The 16571-nt window shown below is 33.0% G+C and overlaps 1 protein-coding gene across 3 annotated transcripts; it reads left to right on the plus strand.

Moving 5' to 3' along the window:
• Positions 1 to 2907: 2907 nt before the first annotated feature.
• LOC106450205 (paired amphipathic helix protein Sin3-like 5) lies at positions 2908 to 9312 on the plus strand. 3 transcript variants are annotated; one of them, XR_007314595.1, is made up of 21 exons: positions 2908 to 3256; positions 3364 to 3466; positions 3672 to 3839; positions 3921 to 4086; positions 4164 to 4262; positions 4346 to 4486; positions 4698 to 4797; positions 4926 to 5074; positions 5154 to 5308; positions 5518 to 5639; positions 5721 to 5975; positions 6082 to 6569; positions 6648 to 7241; positions 7340 to 7434; positions 7506 to 7644; positions 7739 to 7891; positions 7976 to 8139; positions 8231 to 8342; positions 8431 to 8625; positions 8730 to 8912; positions 9072 to 9312. XR_007314595.1 is itself a non-coding variant. In XM_048735418.1 (20 exons), exons 2-19 carry the CDS (start codon positions 3414 to 3416, stop codon positions 8605 to 8607), a joined length of 3330 nt encoding a protein of 1109 aa, XP_048591375.1. In that variant the 5' UTR covers positions 2908 to 3256; positions 3364 to 3413; the 3' UTR covers positions 8608 to 8625; positions 8730 to 9024. The 3 variants fall into 3 exon arrangements, 2 of the variants coding, with proteins under 2 accessions (XP_048591375.1, XP_048591376.1); XM_048735418.1 differs by lacking the exon at positions 9072 to 9312 and having other exon boundaries at positions 8730 to 9024; XM_048735419.1 differs by lacking the exon at positions 9072 to 9312 and having other exon boundaries at positions 4698 to 4782; positions 8730 to 9024.
• The last annotated feature ends 7259 nt before the right edge of the window (positions 9313 to 16571 follow it).

Here is a 16571-nt window from a genome sequence, read left to right on the forward strand (position 1 = left end):
TCTTGTTTTTAATTTTTGATTTATTTAATTCAGTTTTAAAAGAAACTAAATCAAGAACAACCTTACATTAATAGCCAAACAAATCATCATACTTACCAATAATGACTTTCACAAATAGGTATTTAAGGAAATTGTATCATTAATGCTCAGGTTTCCTATATTTTTATTTTTCCAATTATATCTAATTAGCATTGTAACTTTTAGTAAGTTATAAAAAACAATTAGATTAAAATATTCCAAATAATATTACATATAATAAAAAAATAGAATATACATTGAAATATAATTTTTATTAAAATATATTTTAATCTTATGTTTAATATATGATTTCGAAAATGATAAATAACATATTTATATTGTAACCAAATATTTCATTCGTATAATAGGTGTAAGATATTTGACAATGATCAACTATACATTTTATTTAACTTTTCGCCTTTATTTTCTTATTATAATGTTATCACACTTTTTGGTGCACAAGAACATGATATGATGTAATTTTGATTTGTAAATTTCATTAGCTTAATAACTCCTCCTATTAACTAATTTTAGAATAACCATTGAAGTATAATTTGTATTAAAATATATTTTATTCGTATAAGAGAGATTTAAAAACTTCCCTTTGCATATTATATAGATAATAAAAACGAAATTCAGTTTATTGGTTACCAATTTTTATTACTTATGTATTACATAGACAATAATATACAAAATTCTATATAATATAATTTAAAGTAAAAAAATTTAAAAGTAACATTAGATAAGAAACATATTTAAGCTTTTCCATTAACAATTATATAAAATAATTATTTATTCATATATTTAAAATGAATTATTTAAGAAAGAAAAAGAATTGAAACTTGTCCTTGTATGTTACATAGATGACTGAAAATGAAATAAAATTATTAATTAGTATTTTTTTCTAGTTATGTATTGCATAGATAATGATATACAAAATCTGTATATATAATTTAGTTTTAAATTAAAATTTTAAACTAATTTTTTATATAAAAACTGAAGTTATCTTTTATGAACTTGTAAAAGACTATACCGTTTCACAGTTATTTTATAAATTTTTTAAAATGAACGTTTTTATATTTTAGAAAATAAACTACTTAAAAATTCTTTAAAAAATTTCTTTTGCATGTTATATAAATAACTAAAAATAAAATAATAGTTACCAGTTAGCAATTTTTGTTACTTACATGTCTTATTGATAATAATATACAAAAACTATAATCATATATATATACTTAACATATAAACCATATTAATTATATATATATGGTGTGTCTATCTATTTTAATTTATCTAAATGATTTCATTAACAATTTTTCATATTGTCTGTGAACTTCCCATTAACCATATTTTTTTGGTTATTTGTATCAAATTGTTGCACGTTTAATATTAAATAATCCACATGGTGAGTTATTCTAAGCCATATTAGCCAATCATATAATTTTGTGATTTGATAAATTATTATCGTCTACATATCATTTTTTTTTGAAAACTATAATTTGTGTTATCGTATATATATATATATATATATTAATTTTAGCAATATTATTAGGATGTATAAATGTAAGCTAATATTAAATTAATGACATTTGGAAATCAAAATTACATAACATATAATAATACTGTAAGAAAATTAAATTGCAGCATACATTAACTATTTTCACTATAATTGTTGATAAAAATATATTAGTACAGTCATATTTATATTTCTTAAAAATTGTCAAAATAACAAAAGATATAAATCTGTTTTTTTAGAACTTTAAAAAATATTTTTACCCGCGAATTCGCGGACAACCACCTAGTTATATAATTATATGGACCAACATATTTCTCTAATGATTATAAGAATCATCATAGTGATGACATGTGACTACAAAAAGAAGTTGTAATGTTTCTCAACTAATATATAAGAAATATAAAAAAAATATTATTTTTTCTTACAAAATTTTAAAAATATCATAAAAATATGATTTTATTTTCATTGGAAATTTATTCTTACCGTGAAAACAGAAATATATTTTTATTTTCCATAAAAATATTGTGAAAGTATTCACTTTGTATAAAAATCTGGTAATAATAGATATATTTTGTATCTATTCTATTAAAACTGAAGTATAAAATAATATTTTCCTATTTTTAAGTGGTTTTCTATAGATTTCATTACTTCTTAACTAATTTGAACCCTTCATTTATTATTTTTTCTAATTAGTTTGACATCATTTATTACAAAGTATAAAACAGAACTTACCTATTTTTAAGTGTTTTATTACATTTTTTATATTTTTTACTTTTCCAGACGATTTCATTAATTGTATTTACCATAATAATTTAACATCATTTATTTAATGTGTTAACCGTAGTAATTTTACATGTTTGAGTGAAATTACTCTTAGTGACAAGAATTCAAATATGTTAACAAAATTTCTTTATTTGTTTACATAATCAGTTAGATATGAGCGTTCATGTATATGTTCAGATATACATCGATTTTACGGATATTAAATTTTCTGGATTTTAAATTTAACCCGTCGAGTATTATAAATTTTTGGACATAGTCAGATTCTTTCGGATCCGAGTAAGTTTATTAAAACCTAAAAATATCTAAATAACATACTAAGCTCTAGTAAAAACCAACGTGTACTAAACTCTAGTAAAAAAAATATTATTGTTGACAAGTGTATGATAACTTTTATAGAAATATAATTTTCTATTTATAGCAAAACTAATTTATTACTTTTAAAAGATATTCATTCAAAAAATATCTTATGTAACCAAATTAAATGTTAACTCAGTAAGTCTGATGAAAGAAGGTTGGTAACATAGAAAAAACTTTAAATGCATGAGTACATGCGAGATATAGATATAAACACACTTGATAATTACCTCTCCGCACATACATAAACAATCACAGGCCTCCTCCTTCTCTTTCTTTCCCTCTCTCGCTCGAGCTTTTAGCCTTTGATTTTTATTTTCGGGTAACCTCTCTCGAAAACTATTTGTATCTCAGAGAGAAAGAGATAAAGAGATTACAGAGAGAGAGAGAGAGATCCAAAACCAGAAGCAATCTTCTTCGTTTGCCTTTTTTTGTTCTTCTTCTTTCGTGTGAAGATTGGTATCCCTTTTCTCCGCCAAACTCCCCGCCGCCGATCCACTCCCTTCTATGTACGTTTTATCTTCTTCGGAAGGAACCTAGAACTTGTCTCTGTCCCTTTGAAGAACGTGATCCTGTCTCTTCAAGGTTTGAAACAGCGACCAATCTCCTTCTCATCGTTGGTTGTTGGTTCGATAGATCTGGTTTCCGATTTGAATTTGTTTCTTGTCCGACTTTGATTGGTTTGGTTTCAGGGTAGTGAAGCGTTTCTTGTTTATTGTGAAAGTCGAAGATAGAGAGAGAGATGAAGAGAGTTAGAGAAGAGGTTTACGTTGAAGCTCAGACACGAGGACAAACGTAAGCTCTTCGTCTTTAATCCTCATCTCTTGTTTTGTCTTCTCGAATTTGCAGGGCTGATACGATATTAAATTAATCAATTTTCTGTTTATGGATATTAATTTGAATTTCTAGGTTGAGTTGAGTATAATTGTTCTTGGGTTAGTTACCTAATAGATTTTAAACAAGGGGGAAATTAGCTTTAATTTATGGTTGTGTAATGCAGAAATGGTAGTAGGCCTTTAACGATAGGTGGAGGAGGAGGAGGAAACATGGGAGGGCTAACAACGAATGATGCCCTGAGCTATCTCAAAGCTGTCAAGGATATGTTTCAAGACAAGAAAGACAAGTACGACACTTTCCTTGCACTCATGAAGGACTTTAAAGCCCAGAGGTACTTTATTAATTACCATTCTTTCTTTTTTTTTGTCTACAACAGGAAAGTTTGTTTAAATCTCTTGTTGTTGGTTTGTAGAGTTAACACTGATGGCGTCATTGCAAGTGTAAAGGAGTTGTTCAAGGGCTATGACGACTTGCTTTTGGGTTTTAATACCTTCTTGCCTAAGGGTTACAGAATAACCCTTCCTGAGAAGAAGCCTGTGGCTTTTGGAGAAGCTATCGACTTTGTTAACAAGATCAAGGTTTGTATCCTCTCATGTTTTTTTCTCATTATTATCCACACAGTTCAAACGTTAGTTGAGATTTATCTCTGCTGCAGGCGCGGTTTGGGGATGATAACCGTGCGTATAAAAGATTCCTGGACATCTTGAACATGTATAGAAAGGAAGGCAAGTCCATCTCCTCTGTCTATCAAGAGGTATGTTGTCTGCATTTTTATCTGATAAAGAGCATTGTTAAATAGCTTTTCTTCTTCTGATAATCGTCTGTTCTGTTGTACAGGTTACTCTGTTGTTCCAGGGCCATGAAGATCTGCTTGCTGAGTTTGTTAATTTCTTACCTAATAATTCAGGATCAGGTTCTGGAAGCAATGCAGTACCGCATGATAGAAGTTCTTCACTTCATCCAATGCATTTTAACAAGGTTTCCTCTTATTCATGTTTCCTAATGATGTTTGTGGCCCATGAATGGCTAGTTTGGAAAGTATTAACATCCTTTCCCAAATTGTGATGCCAAGAGTGATAAACTAAGTGCTAGATAAATATAGGAATTAAGACACAGTTTATAGCAAATTGATGAGATCAAATGTGTAGTCTTTGACTGAGATATTGATATGGGCTTTTACCTGCCACAGAAAATAAAAATTGGAAGTAGGCTTGATGAGTATACCGCTCACTCTGATCAACGTGAAGATGGTGATGAGAATCTTGTGGCTTCTGGTAATTCTCGGGGAAGTGAGTGTTTGGATTACTTGTACCGTTTTTCATTTATGTTTCTTTGCGTTTTCAGTGATTTTCATACAAAAGGAAAAGAAGTATATATATCTGTGAGTAATCATCAAGTGTTATGTTAATATTTGCAGAATCCCTTAATCAAGGTCAATGGCGGCAGGTAGAAGACAACGAGGATGTAGTCTTTGGCCAAAAAAATAATATGGTCAAGGGTATAAATGAACTGGATCTTACTGACTGTGTACAATGTACACCAAGCTATCGTCACCTGCCAGATGATGTGAGCGCCTCTGAAACCTTTGATAATTTTATTCACAATACTCAACTTTGATCATATGGTTTACTTTTCTCCGGTGTAGTATCCCATTCCTATTTCAAGCTACAGAAATTCACTAGGTGAAAAGGTACTCAATGATCATTGGGTTTCTGTCACATCGGGGAGCGAGGATTACTCATTCAAACACATGCGTAAAAACCAGTATGAAGAAAGCTTGTTTCGGTGTGAAGATGACAGGTAGGACGTATATAGTATATTACGTTTATGCATTTCTTTCAATGTCTCGATTAGGAATCTTACAATAACATTGCTGAGCTCATGATTGTTTTGTTATTTTGGTTTATTCTCATTTCACCAAGTTATCTGAAATTTTTGTACATATATGTAATTCCTAAGCTAATTCAACTTCCATCTGATCTGTTTGTTTTCCTGATATGGTCTGTCAGGTTTGAGTTGGATATGTTATTAGAGTCTGTGAATGCAGCCATTAAGCGTGTGGAAACTCTTCTGGAGAAGATCAACAACAACACAATCTCTACACCAATTTGTATCAAAGAACACTTATCAGGTAAGTAGTTAATTGATCTGATCTGGTTGTGCGATATGTATGTCTATTATTCTCTTACTTATATATGTGACAATATAATAGTGCTGAACCTAAGATGCATTGAGCGGTTGTACGGGGATTATGGGCTTGACGTTATGGAAATTCTGAAGAAGAATTCTCATATCGCCTTGCCAGTGATACTAACTCGCTTGAAGCAGAAACAAGAAGAATGGGCTAGGTGTCGCTTTGATTTCAGGAAAGTATGGGCTGATGTATATGCTAAGAATCATCACAAATCACTAGATCACCGTAGCTTTTATTTTAAGCAGCAGGACTCCAAGAATCTCAGCACAAAAGGTATGTTTTTTTTTTCACTTAGAACATAAGTTCATTTTGTTTAGATTACCTACCAAATGAGCCTCATTTTAACTGAGTAAACTTGTCTGTTATGTACCATATTCAGGTTTAGTGGCTGAAATAAAAGATATCAGTGACAGTAAGCATAAAGAAGACCCGCTTCATGCCATTGCTGTCGGAACTAAGCCCTCTTTCACCCCAGACTTGGAGTTCAGTTATTCCGATACTCAAGTTCATGCTGACTTATACCAACTAATCAAGTATTACTGCGAAGAAATATGTGCTACTGAACAGTCAGATAAAGTAATGAAGCTGTGGGTAGCCTTTTTGGAGCCCATCTTTGGCGTTCCTTCTAGGTCTCAAAGTGGTGAGGCAATGATAGATGTTGCAAAGTCCAAAGACAACCAAGAGCAACATGATGCATGTGAGGCAGTGAAGGAGAGCACCTGTGATGTTTCTCTTGTCTCAAACCTAAAACTTATAACACCTCCAACAACACCTAACAAAGAAAACCCAACAGTACAAGGGAGCTCTGTCGCACAAGAAACCATTCAGCAAGATAAACTGCATGTTGGCGCAGCTATGAATATTAAGGTACCTGGGTTGCCTCTCCTTCCTTAGGCATGACCAATCCAAAAGTTTATTTTATTATTTTTATCTGTGGTTCTATAGGATACCCAGCCGGTGGCACCACCCAGAAAGGATTTGTTAATGGAGGGTGTAGAGAATCGTACTGATGTAATAATGGGAGATCAGAAGGTTGAGCGAGAAGAGGGTGAGTTATCCCCCACCGAAAGTTTTGAGCAAGACAATCATGAGGTTTATAGAGACAATGGCGTTGAGTCTCTTCAGAAACTGCCAGACAATGTAGGAAGTAATAAAGAGCAAGAGCACAAAGGAGGTGCAGTCTGTACTGAAGCCAAAGCAAAGAGCAGTACTCTCCCTAAAGATGATGAAAATAAAATCACTCACGCCTCAGGAAGCAAATGTGGTGGCCAAGTTTCTTCCGATGAAGAGCATAAAGGAGCTATGAACTGTGACCGGCTTGGCAGTGTGATTGAGAGTGAAAACGAGGCTGTAGGGATGATTAATGCCAATGAGACTGAAGATGGGTCTCTCACATTTTCAGAACGGTATCTGCAACCTGTAAAGCCCCTTGCAAAGCATGTGCCTGGAGCACTACAAGTCAGTGAAAGTAACTCTCCTAATGATTCTCGAGTTTTCTACGGGAATGATTCCTTTTATGTGCTTTTTAGGCTGCATCAAGTAAGAGGACCACGAAACAAACTTCTCTACTTCTTCAAATGTCAATTGTCTTTTAAGTTCCAACCGCTAGCTAATTTTGTTGTTTTCTTTTCTTCCAGATGTTGTACGAGAGAATACAATCTGCAAAGATACATTCAGAGAGGAAATGGAAAGCTCCAGATCCAGATAACACATCTCCTGATTCTTATACCAGGTGCTTTATCTTCTAAGGAGTATTGGTAGTGGAACAATAGTTCCTTTCTTACTGATAGTTTTGAAGCACAGGTTCATGGATGCTCTCTACAATTTACTTGACGGCTCGAGTGATAATACAAAGTTTGAAGATGAGTGCCGAGCTCTTATTGGAGCACAATCATATGTTCTCTTCACATTGGACAAGCTAGTTCAGAAGTTTGTCAAACATGTAAGCTTCCAATTCACCTGCAACTTAATCATGTTTGACTCTGCTCCATTTATCCCTCTGTACTGATCATTGACGTGGTTTGGACATGCTTCAGCTTCATTCAGTTGCAGCTGATGAGACCGACACCAAGCTACTACAACTATACACATATGAGAACTACAGAAAACCGGGAAGGTTCTTTGATATAGTGTACCATGAGAATGCGCGAGCCCTTCTCCATGAGCAGAACATATACCGGATTGGATATGTATGTTTCTCTTAATATTTTCGGAAACCTTGTGTCTAAGGATGGTCTCACATGCTAATGTATCTTTTCAAAATCTCTGTGCAGTCATCTGCACAAACCCGTCTCGCGATTCAACTTATGAACAACGGGAACGATCATCAGCCTGAAGTTACAGCTGTAACGGTGGAACCAGGTTTTGCAAATTATCTACAGAATGACTTTCTTTCGCTTGTACCTGATGAAGAAAGACCTGGTCTATATCTGAAGAGGTGAACCAAAAAGCAACGATAAGGGCTTACGTTTTGTGTATACAGTTGTGCAAGTGCATTTAGTAATCATCTTTATATATGCTATCTTCAGGAACATGGCGAAAATGAGCGGTCCAGATGAATCTTCAGGGATGTTGCGTGCAATGGAAGGACTGAAGATTATCAATGAGGTCGAATGCAAGATGGCTTGCAGTTCTTCCAAGGTACCTTACATACCAATTCAATCATATTAATAATATTTCTGTATTTTAATGTGAATATGAATAATGAGAGTGTCCAAATTGTTATTAGGTCAAGTATGAACCAAATACATCAGATCTTCTGTATAGAGTCAAGCAGAAGAAACCAAAAGTGAATCCAAATGGGCTTGACAATGATAAAACTCCTGGTAGCAGTGAAACCTCTAGAAAGAGAAAAATATCGCGTTTTCACATGTGTCTGAACCGTAGACTTGCTGCCTTGCCTTAACAACGCGGCTTCAAGCACGTAAGTAACCCTCCTTTTGCCTTAATCATCGCGGACTTATTATTCATCGTTGAAAATTAGAGATAAAAGTTGATAGATTAGGGATTTTGTATACTATTGTGCAGGTGTGAAAGTTCTTGGCTGAGATATGCAAGTATGAGTTAGTGGTAGAGACTAGAGACCGACCAAACTGTCTTTGACAAAGATTCTTGCATCATTTCTGGCTCAGAGAGATTCTTCACATGTCAACCGTAAATTTTCATTTTTCCTAAAAATTGCGTCTGGAGCCGCCAGTTTTGGTGTATAGTGTAAGATTATTACATATACCAGACAATTCTAAAGTGGGACACTTTTAATTCTTTCATTTTAAAAAACAAATCATGGATATTCCTTCTAATGTTAGGTTTCTTTTTCTGTTAACTTTCTCAACTTTTACTCTTTTTTTTTTGGTCAATAATGGCTCAAAGGTTCAAGTCCAAAGACCTGGGAAGAAGAAAGTAATTAAAGCGAAAATGCGACCAGTAAGTGCATATAAAAACCAACTATAAATAAAGAGAGGAGCAAGCAGAAACGTCTTGTTGCTGGAGAAGAAGACGACACAGAGAAGCATCCTAGCTATACCTAACTGAACTAGAGTAGTCTTAGGAAGTCTGAAACATGTCATTGCAAACACCAACCGTTGACTTTAATAAAATAAAATTTCCACCTTGAGAAATATGCTGCAGGTGCCAACCATCTAGTCTGCCTTGAGATCTATCTTTGAGGTATGATAGTATCTCAACCTTTGATCCAGAGAAACATTCTGAAAGGCCTGGGTATTTGCTTGATCCCGTTTCATTCAATATACCTACGATGTTATGTATTTTCATTCTCGTTTCCACCCCAACCTTGTCTTCAAAGGATATTGAAGATTTTGTAGGTTTACGGTTTGACCGGTTGCGACACCGTAGTGCCGCAGGTATAATTTTTACATTGCTGTCACATTAGACTATATATAATGGTTTTAAGATTCAACATCCTCTACTTCATCTTTTAACACTCCACTAGGATCGAATCCGCGCACCAGCGCGGGTGTTATATTGATTTGCAATAATATAACATATGTAGTCGTTTATGTTTTATATCAGTATGTTTCAATTTGGTTAAACGGTTTTTTTTATAACTTCCAATATTATACTGAAAATTCGAAGATACATAGTCTTTATGTTAGTGATGTGTTACAAATCTTGGAATATAATGATAAGATTGAAAAGTAACATAGTTCATCTTAAACGGTTTCGTTCACGTTTTTTATAAACCTGATACATTTGAATTTTGTATTGTTGTTCAAAAAAACATAAGATAGAAACATAACTTTTATGGATAATGGTAATTGTAACTATTGGGCTCGAGATATTGAATATTTACAAATGCCCATTTAGTTTGTTAAAAAAAAGCCCATTTAGTAAGTTAACTAATTAGCGTAGGAAAAAAATTGTTATGAACAAACTCTTAACAAAAAAAAAACAGAGCTATCATCTTTAACGATTCCTCAAAATTAAAATCGCTGAAAATTCATCAACATGCAATCCATGATGAAACAAGCGGCTCCGGTAGGTTTTGATTTTTGTTATTTTGAAGTTAAATCCGTACGGATTATTGAAGTAAAAGGTTTATCTATGTGTCTAATAGTTTTATTGTATACAATTCCAGATGAATTTAACCCTACAAATAGAGATTGAAGATGTCCAACAGATCATATAGATCCGTCTGGTTTGGAAAGTTCTGGGATTTAAGATCATAGGTGTAAGCCGTTCTTTTGGAAAGTTTAGCTTAAGATAGATGTATATTGTTTCAAATTATAAATGTTATGTTTCTCGATCTTAAGATTTGCTGAATTGTTTCCACTTTGCTTCACAATATTTTCATGTTGGAATATAACTGAATTGTTTCCACTTATGTTAGATGTTGATTGTACTTCTTTGCTTATAACTACAACTATCAGTGAATTCAGTATCTCGTATGCTTTAGTTTTCAAAATCACTCTTGATGAATGACTAACTTGTGTTGATTTTTTTTTCTGTTTAATTACATGACTCCAAAACATGGCGGAGAAGCAAAAGTGATACAAAAAGGATAGTATTGAAGATGAGCATTACACATAATTCTAAAAGTAAAAAGGTTAGTAATTTCTTAAACAAACTTTTATTAATATGCGCAAATTAGTAGTCTTAAGAGTAGTATTAGTAGGATTATCGGTTTGAATGAAACATTGCTGAATGAAACATAGCATTATTTCTGGTTGTGGTCTGAACTTTAAAAGAAGAAACAAAACTTGTTCAAGTTTGAACAAAAAGCATAGTAAAATGTAGAAATCCATCGCATTCCCTCTTCTTGACAAAACCCGCAACTAAACACGAAATATATTTTACAACCTTATATCATCCTAAAATTTTTCAAAAAAATTTCCATAAGTAAACATACCTGTCGTTTCTTACGTATAAATATTATAGGCTGTTGAAAATCTCTTTGAAAACAACATTCATAGTCTTCTTCTGAGGTTTACCATCTTTGTCCACCATCAAAATCTTCAATCCTTTCTTTGATGTGACCCTAGAAATAGCCAGATATAGCTGTCCATGAGAGAACACAGGTCTGGGTAGGAATATGCCAACTTCAGAGAGAGATTGTCCTTGGCTTTTGTTGATTGTTATAGCAAATGCAACTGCCAAGGGCAATTGCCTTCGACGCATCTTAAAAGGCAGTTTTGTATCAGTTGGTGTAATAAGCAAACTTGGGATATCTACAATTTTCCCAACCTTTTCTCCTGTGATGATCCTAGCTTGCACCATAAAATCCATGAGTTGAGTAATTTGTAATCTTGTTCCATTCATCAACCCTTCTGCAGGATTAATATTTCTCAGAATTATCACAGGACAACCAACTTTCAGTCGAATACAATGATTCGGCAATCCAAACACCTTTATGCTGTTTAAAAAATCTTGACCAAGTCCTTCGTCATTAACAGATTTTTTATCAGTAGGATCAATACTATCTGCACTTAGATAAATCTTTTCTTCACCTGAATAAGTTAGACAAACACGTTTAGTACAATATACAATTTTTCTCTAAGGGTATGGTGGACGGGATGGAATAGGTTACCATACAATTTATCCAACATGTAATCATTGATGACATTGACATCTTCATTAGTTGGACATATAATAGCTCTTTCCTGGAAAAACTTTGCTTCTTTGTTTTCTTGTAGCGAACTACAATCTCCATACACTGCTCTGCTGATGGCTTCAATAGGATCATTAGAGTCAGTAATCAAAAATTCTGACGGAATTTCGATCTCAGCTGCACCATCGTTAGGTTCTGCAAGTTTACCATCACCGACCTTTAATATCCACTCTGAAAATTCCTTAAGGTCCTTTGATTCTTCAACTGACAACCCACCAAAAAAAAGTCTCATGTTTTTGGTTAGTTTTAGCACTTTACAATGCTCCCAAAGGTATGATGAATTCATTGACGCCAAAACGACCTCAGCTCTACCAGCACCGGGAATCACTGGCAGAATTTGCTTAAAATCACCTCCAAATACAATGACTTTTCCACCAAAGGGGTTGTTACTCTGCTTCCCAATAATATCTTTAAAACTTCTATCCAAGGCTTCAAAACAGTGTTTACTCATCATTGGTGCTTCATCCCATATTATGAGTGATGCCTCTTTCACTAAATTCGATTGATCTAACCCATGAGACAACATACACGAATAAAACATAAAGATGTCCCATTACGCCTTGATCATAGCTTCGCTCATCAAGAATCAGGACGTTTGAATCACAACTGCTTGTGTTTGGTACCTTTGGCATTTTTTCAAATCTTGATAAAGATGTCCCATTATGCCTTAGAAGCTTCTCAATCTCCAGTAACGTATACTTCTTTTTATCCGCATCACTTAACAGTAGCCCTAAATAGACATTGACAATAATTTTAAAATCAGAAACACAATTAAATGTACATATTTTTTTCAACATTATTTTTAAGTATAACTATAGCACTAACCTGGTCTGTTGAAAATCTTCCTCCTGTTGTGTTCAATATCTTCAGAAAGATATTCCCAAGTCGATTCCCAAACCTTCTATGGCATAGCTAAGCTATCATTCATTAGCATAGTAACAAACACTTGCCTCATTTCATTTGATGAGCCGTCGTAACTTCTCCTTATAATATCATCGATGTACTCTTTATCATCATCTAACAATCCCCTTGCAAAACATGCTTCTTTGTAGCTAGGATAAAGAACTCCTTCAAACATTTTTAAGTCATCATAACTGGTAGGGCCTTTGACAATGTTCAACAACACACGCAAATAGTAGGAACTTTCTTGCTTAAATGGAGCATAGTTGATTCTGCCAATGATAAATCCTCTTTTCCTTTTCTTGAACATCTTCTGACGCTTATCATATGTAAAAAAAATCGGAATCTTGGCATAAGTGAAAGTTCTAGCAAGAGAATCAACTTTATTCAACTCAAACCATGCTAAGAATATGGTATTCTCAATGAGTTTACGACTGATCACTGCTTGCATCTTGTCTTTCCCTTTTGAAAACAACATGTTGTTTCCCAGGCAAATGAAAAGTTTTATTAATAGATAAAGAAAAAGAAAAAACGAAACATCAACTTCAAAACACCAGAAAGCTTAAAACAGAATCAAATAAAACTTCAATATAGAAAAAAATCCAAATTATTCCAAAACACTGCATCCATAACCACCAAACTTCAGCAATTAGAACCGTCCCAAACTAATTATTTTTCGATTTTTCCACCTTGACAATCTTGGTGCACAGTTTTTTTGACGATGAGGATATGTCAGGTAGATCACCATCTTTGCGTTTGGAGAACAGGGTTGAACAACCTTCAGAAGTTGTTTGACTGTTTGGATCCGACTTTGAAACCTAAAATAATGAAAGTGCACACAAATTCGATGTCAAGTATAATAAATATATACAAATAAAAATTATAAAATCAATATATAAGAAATTAACCTCGCCACCAGAGGTCATGGAGGATTCTCTGCTGAGAACAGAATGTGATTCTGTTTTGAGAAGTTTATCTCCAGACCAGATTGCAGCCACCATAAATATATCAGAGCCGTTGGTCACATTATCATTTTTCAAAGAAACTCCAAAACAGAAAGATTGGCCAGCTAATTCTTTGATTGGTTGTGGCAAAACCTCTGGATCTTCAATCTAGGTTAAGTAAATAATAAGAACATAGTTAGCCAAAGAAACAAAGTTTTGAAGAAACAATATAGGTATGATGTCAAAATCATATAATAATGTTAAGCATGGTTCAGAAGTACCTCATCATATGATCCACCCCATAAATCAACAGCTTTACAATCGACTATGGCCTCAGCTTCAGTATCCAACAGCATTAACTTGCATGTACCTGAGTCATCTTGCACAACAATATGCAGTTTGTATCTGTACAACAAAAAACTCACATATTAGATTTAGTTGATTTGTTATAGTAAAATATTATTCACAAATACATTCACAAAAATGAAACTCAATCTATGGGTAAACTTACTTTGGAGACATGTTTGTAACATTACAATGGCAACGTCTACAATACCATAAAGGTTTATCTGCCACCGACAAATTCGCTGAACCATCCCTAACAATTTGATCGGCACGTTTGTTACACCTGTCATGACCAAAATAGAACTAGCCCCAATCTGTATCTATTGTTTCAATAGAAACAATGAGTTTGCAGCTTTCAATCTACAAACATAATACGATTTAGATTAAAATAGGTGACTATATAGGGGATATAAATGGTTTCAAATTATATAATTTTACAAGTAATTATACCTTCATGGCCACCAATATTTCTGAGATTGATTTGACATCAACTTCATTCCAGTCCACCTTTGGAGCCTTGATTGTCTTACTGTTGGAATTTTGATCGAAAGGAGTAATTGCAATATCATTTTGTGGCAACCTAAGTCAAAACAATATAATTATTAGTCAAGACTCAATGTTTTTCTTTTAAATACAACCAACATAGACATACTTACATGCTTTTGAAAGTCACGACTTCAGGCAAATCCGGATTGATCAGAACCAATGATGCATCAAATGCGTTGGTAATCTGAACTTCTCCTATAAGAAGAAAGCAAATAGTATTATTAAGAGTATTTGAGACGATTAATTTAATCATTCGGAGTTTCATTTTCATTTTAAATTATTTGTATTACCTTGATAAAATCCGATCTTTGTAAATCTTATTACCAAAATCATATTTGGGTCATTTGCTTCTTGAACATGAGATTCAATTTGTTCTGCATATTTTCCCCACAGACAACATGCAATAGTCTCACCCCTAATACAGTTAAGGTGTTCAAAAAATAACATAAATAAAACATAAATTAAAGATAAGCTGCATGGTACAAAAAAAAAACAAATTACTTGGTGTCACGTAGACGAAATTCAACTTTCTTCATGTTATTTTACTTCACTTGAACAGTTTGAACGTCTTTAAGGCTCTCAACTTGACCGATTACTTCTGCAATTAGTCACAAAGGAAAAAAATGTTGGTACATTATAATTAAAACATTATTGCAAATACATTCAACTTTATGATAAACTTAACCGATCACAAATAAAATAAATGTAAAATATAGATTGTATGATAAACTTAACCGATCAAAAAGTGTGATTTAATACTCCTATTACCAACATCGTCAAAACTTGCAAATGAGAAGAACATATCATCGCAATGGAAATCTGAATCCTTAATCTTACTGTCGCCTATAATAGACATCTTGTAAGCATGGTTGGTTGGTCGGTATTGACCAGTTGCATTTGTGAGCAAAAAGTTTGTAATCAAACACCATACTCCCAAAGGCAAATCACGTTCAACACGAAACATGTGATCATTCTTGCATGAGCAATGAATCTTAGTACCCTAAAAATATGAAAAAACAGATGTCGTTAATCTTATACATTAAATAATACGATATAAAACATTACAAATAGAAAATTTTAGTCACCGTTTCACTGCTAAGATCATTTCTAGAGAACGACTACCATAACTGGTATGTTGTTTCCAGGAATGAAGCAACTTAACCTGAATACACCAACCAGTTTTGTATGGTTTGACATTACTGACCAAGGTTACGCTCTTGTTTGAAGATATTTCGAAGTGGTTTAGTTGTGAAAAACAGTTGAAGCACGTCCAGTATATATATAGTGGTTATTAGATTTTTTGGTTTCCTAGATATTAGGTAACTAAATTACTTATATCTTTGTGAGTTAGATAGTGAGATTGTATGACGTGATTTGTGTAACGAATATGAGATCTAATCATTTCAAAATATATTATGTGATTTTATAATAGTTAGAGATGAGAGATCTTAGACGATTAACTTATAAAAATTAAATATAATAATCTTAAAGGTTAGGATCTCAGAACAATTAATTATGTTTTAGTATATTCTGTAAAATGCGGTATTTTACAAATTTAAATCACAACAAAATGTTTTCCCAATTAAAATAAATATGTTTATAATTTTTTTTGAACTTATATATACGATCAAACAATATATAAATTTTTGGAACTTATATATACAATAATTATATAAATCAACCTTTTACTCTTAAATACAAAATCAACCTTCATCTAGAACTGAAAATAATTATATCCATATGTTAATGCATCAAAATATCATTGTGAAACAAAATATTCAAATGCATAATACAAATGCTGAATTATCTTGGTGATATCAAGAAGCATGCATCAAAGAACGAATAACTTTTGCGTTGAAATGACAACACAGATGAACACAACCTTTTTTGTCTTGCATGTGTACTCCACCATCAGGTACTATCACATCAATTACAACCAAGCATCTTCATAAGTAAAGCCCTCCAGCATTGTTAGAAACATCAGCCTGAGAAAAAACGACATGAAAAAAA

Source organism: Brassica napus, chromosome A1, assembly GCF_020379485.1.
Source record: "Brassica napus cultivar Da-Ae chromosome A1, Da-Ae, whole genome shotgun sequence".
NCBI lineage: Eukaryota > Viridiplantae > Streptophyta > Magnoliopsida > Brassicales > Brassicaceae > Brassica > Brassica napus.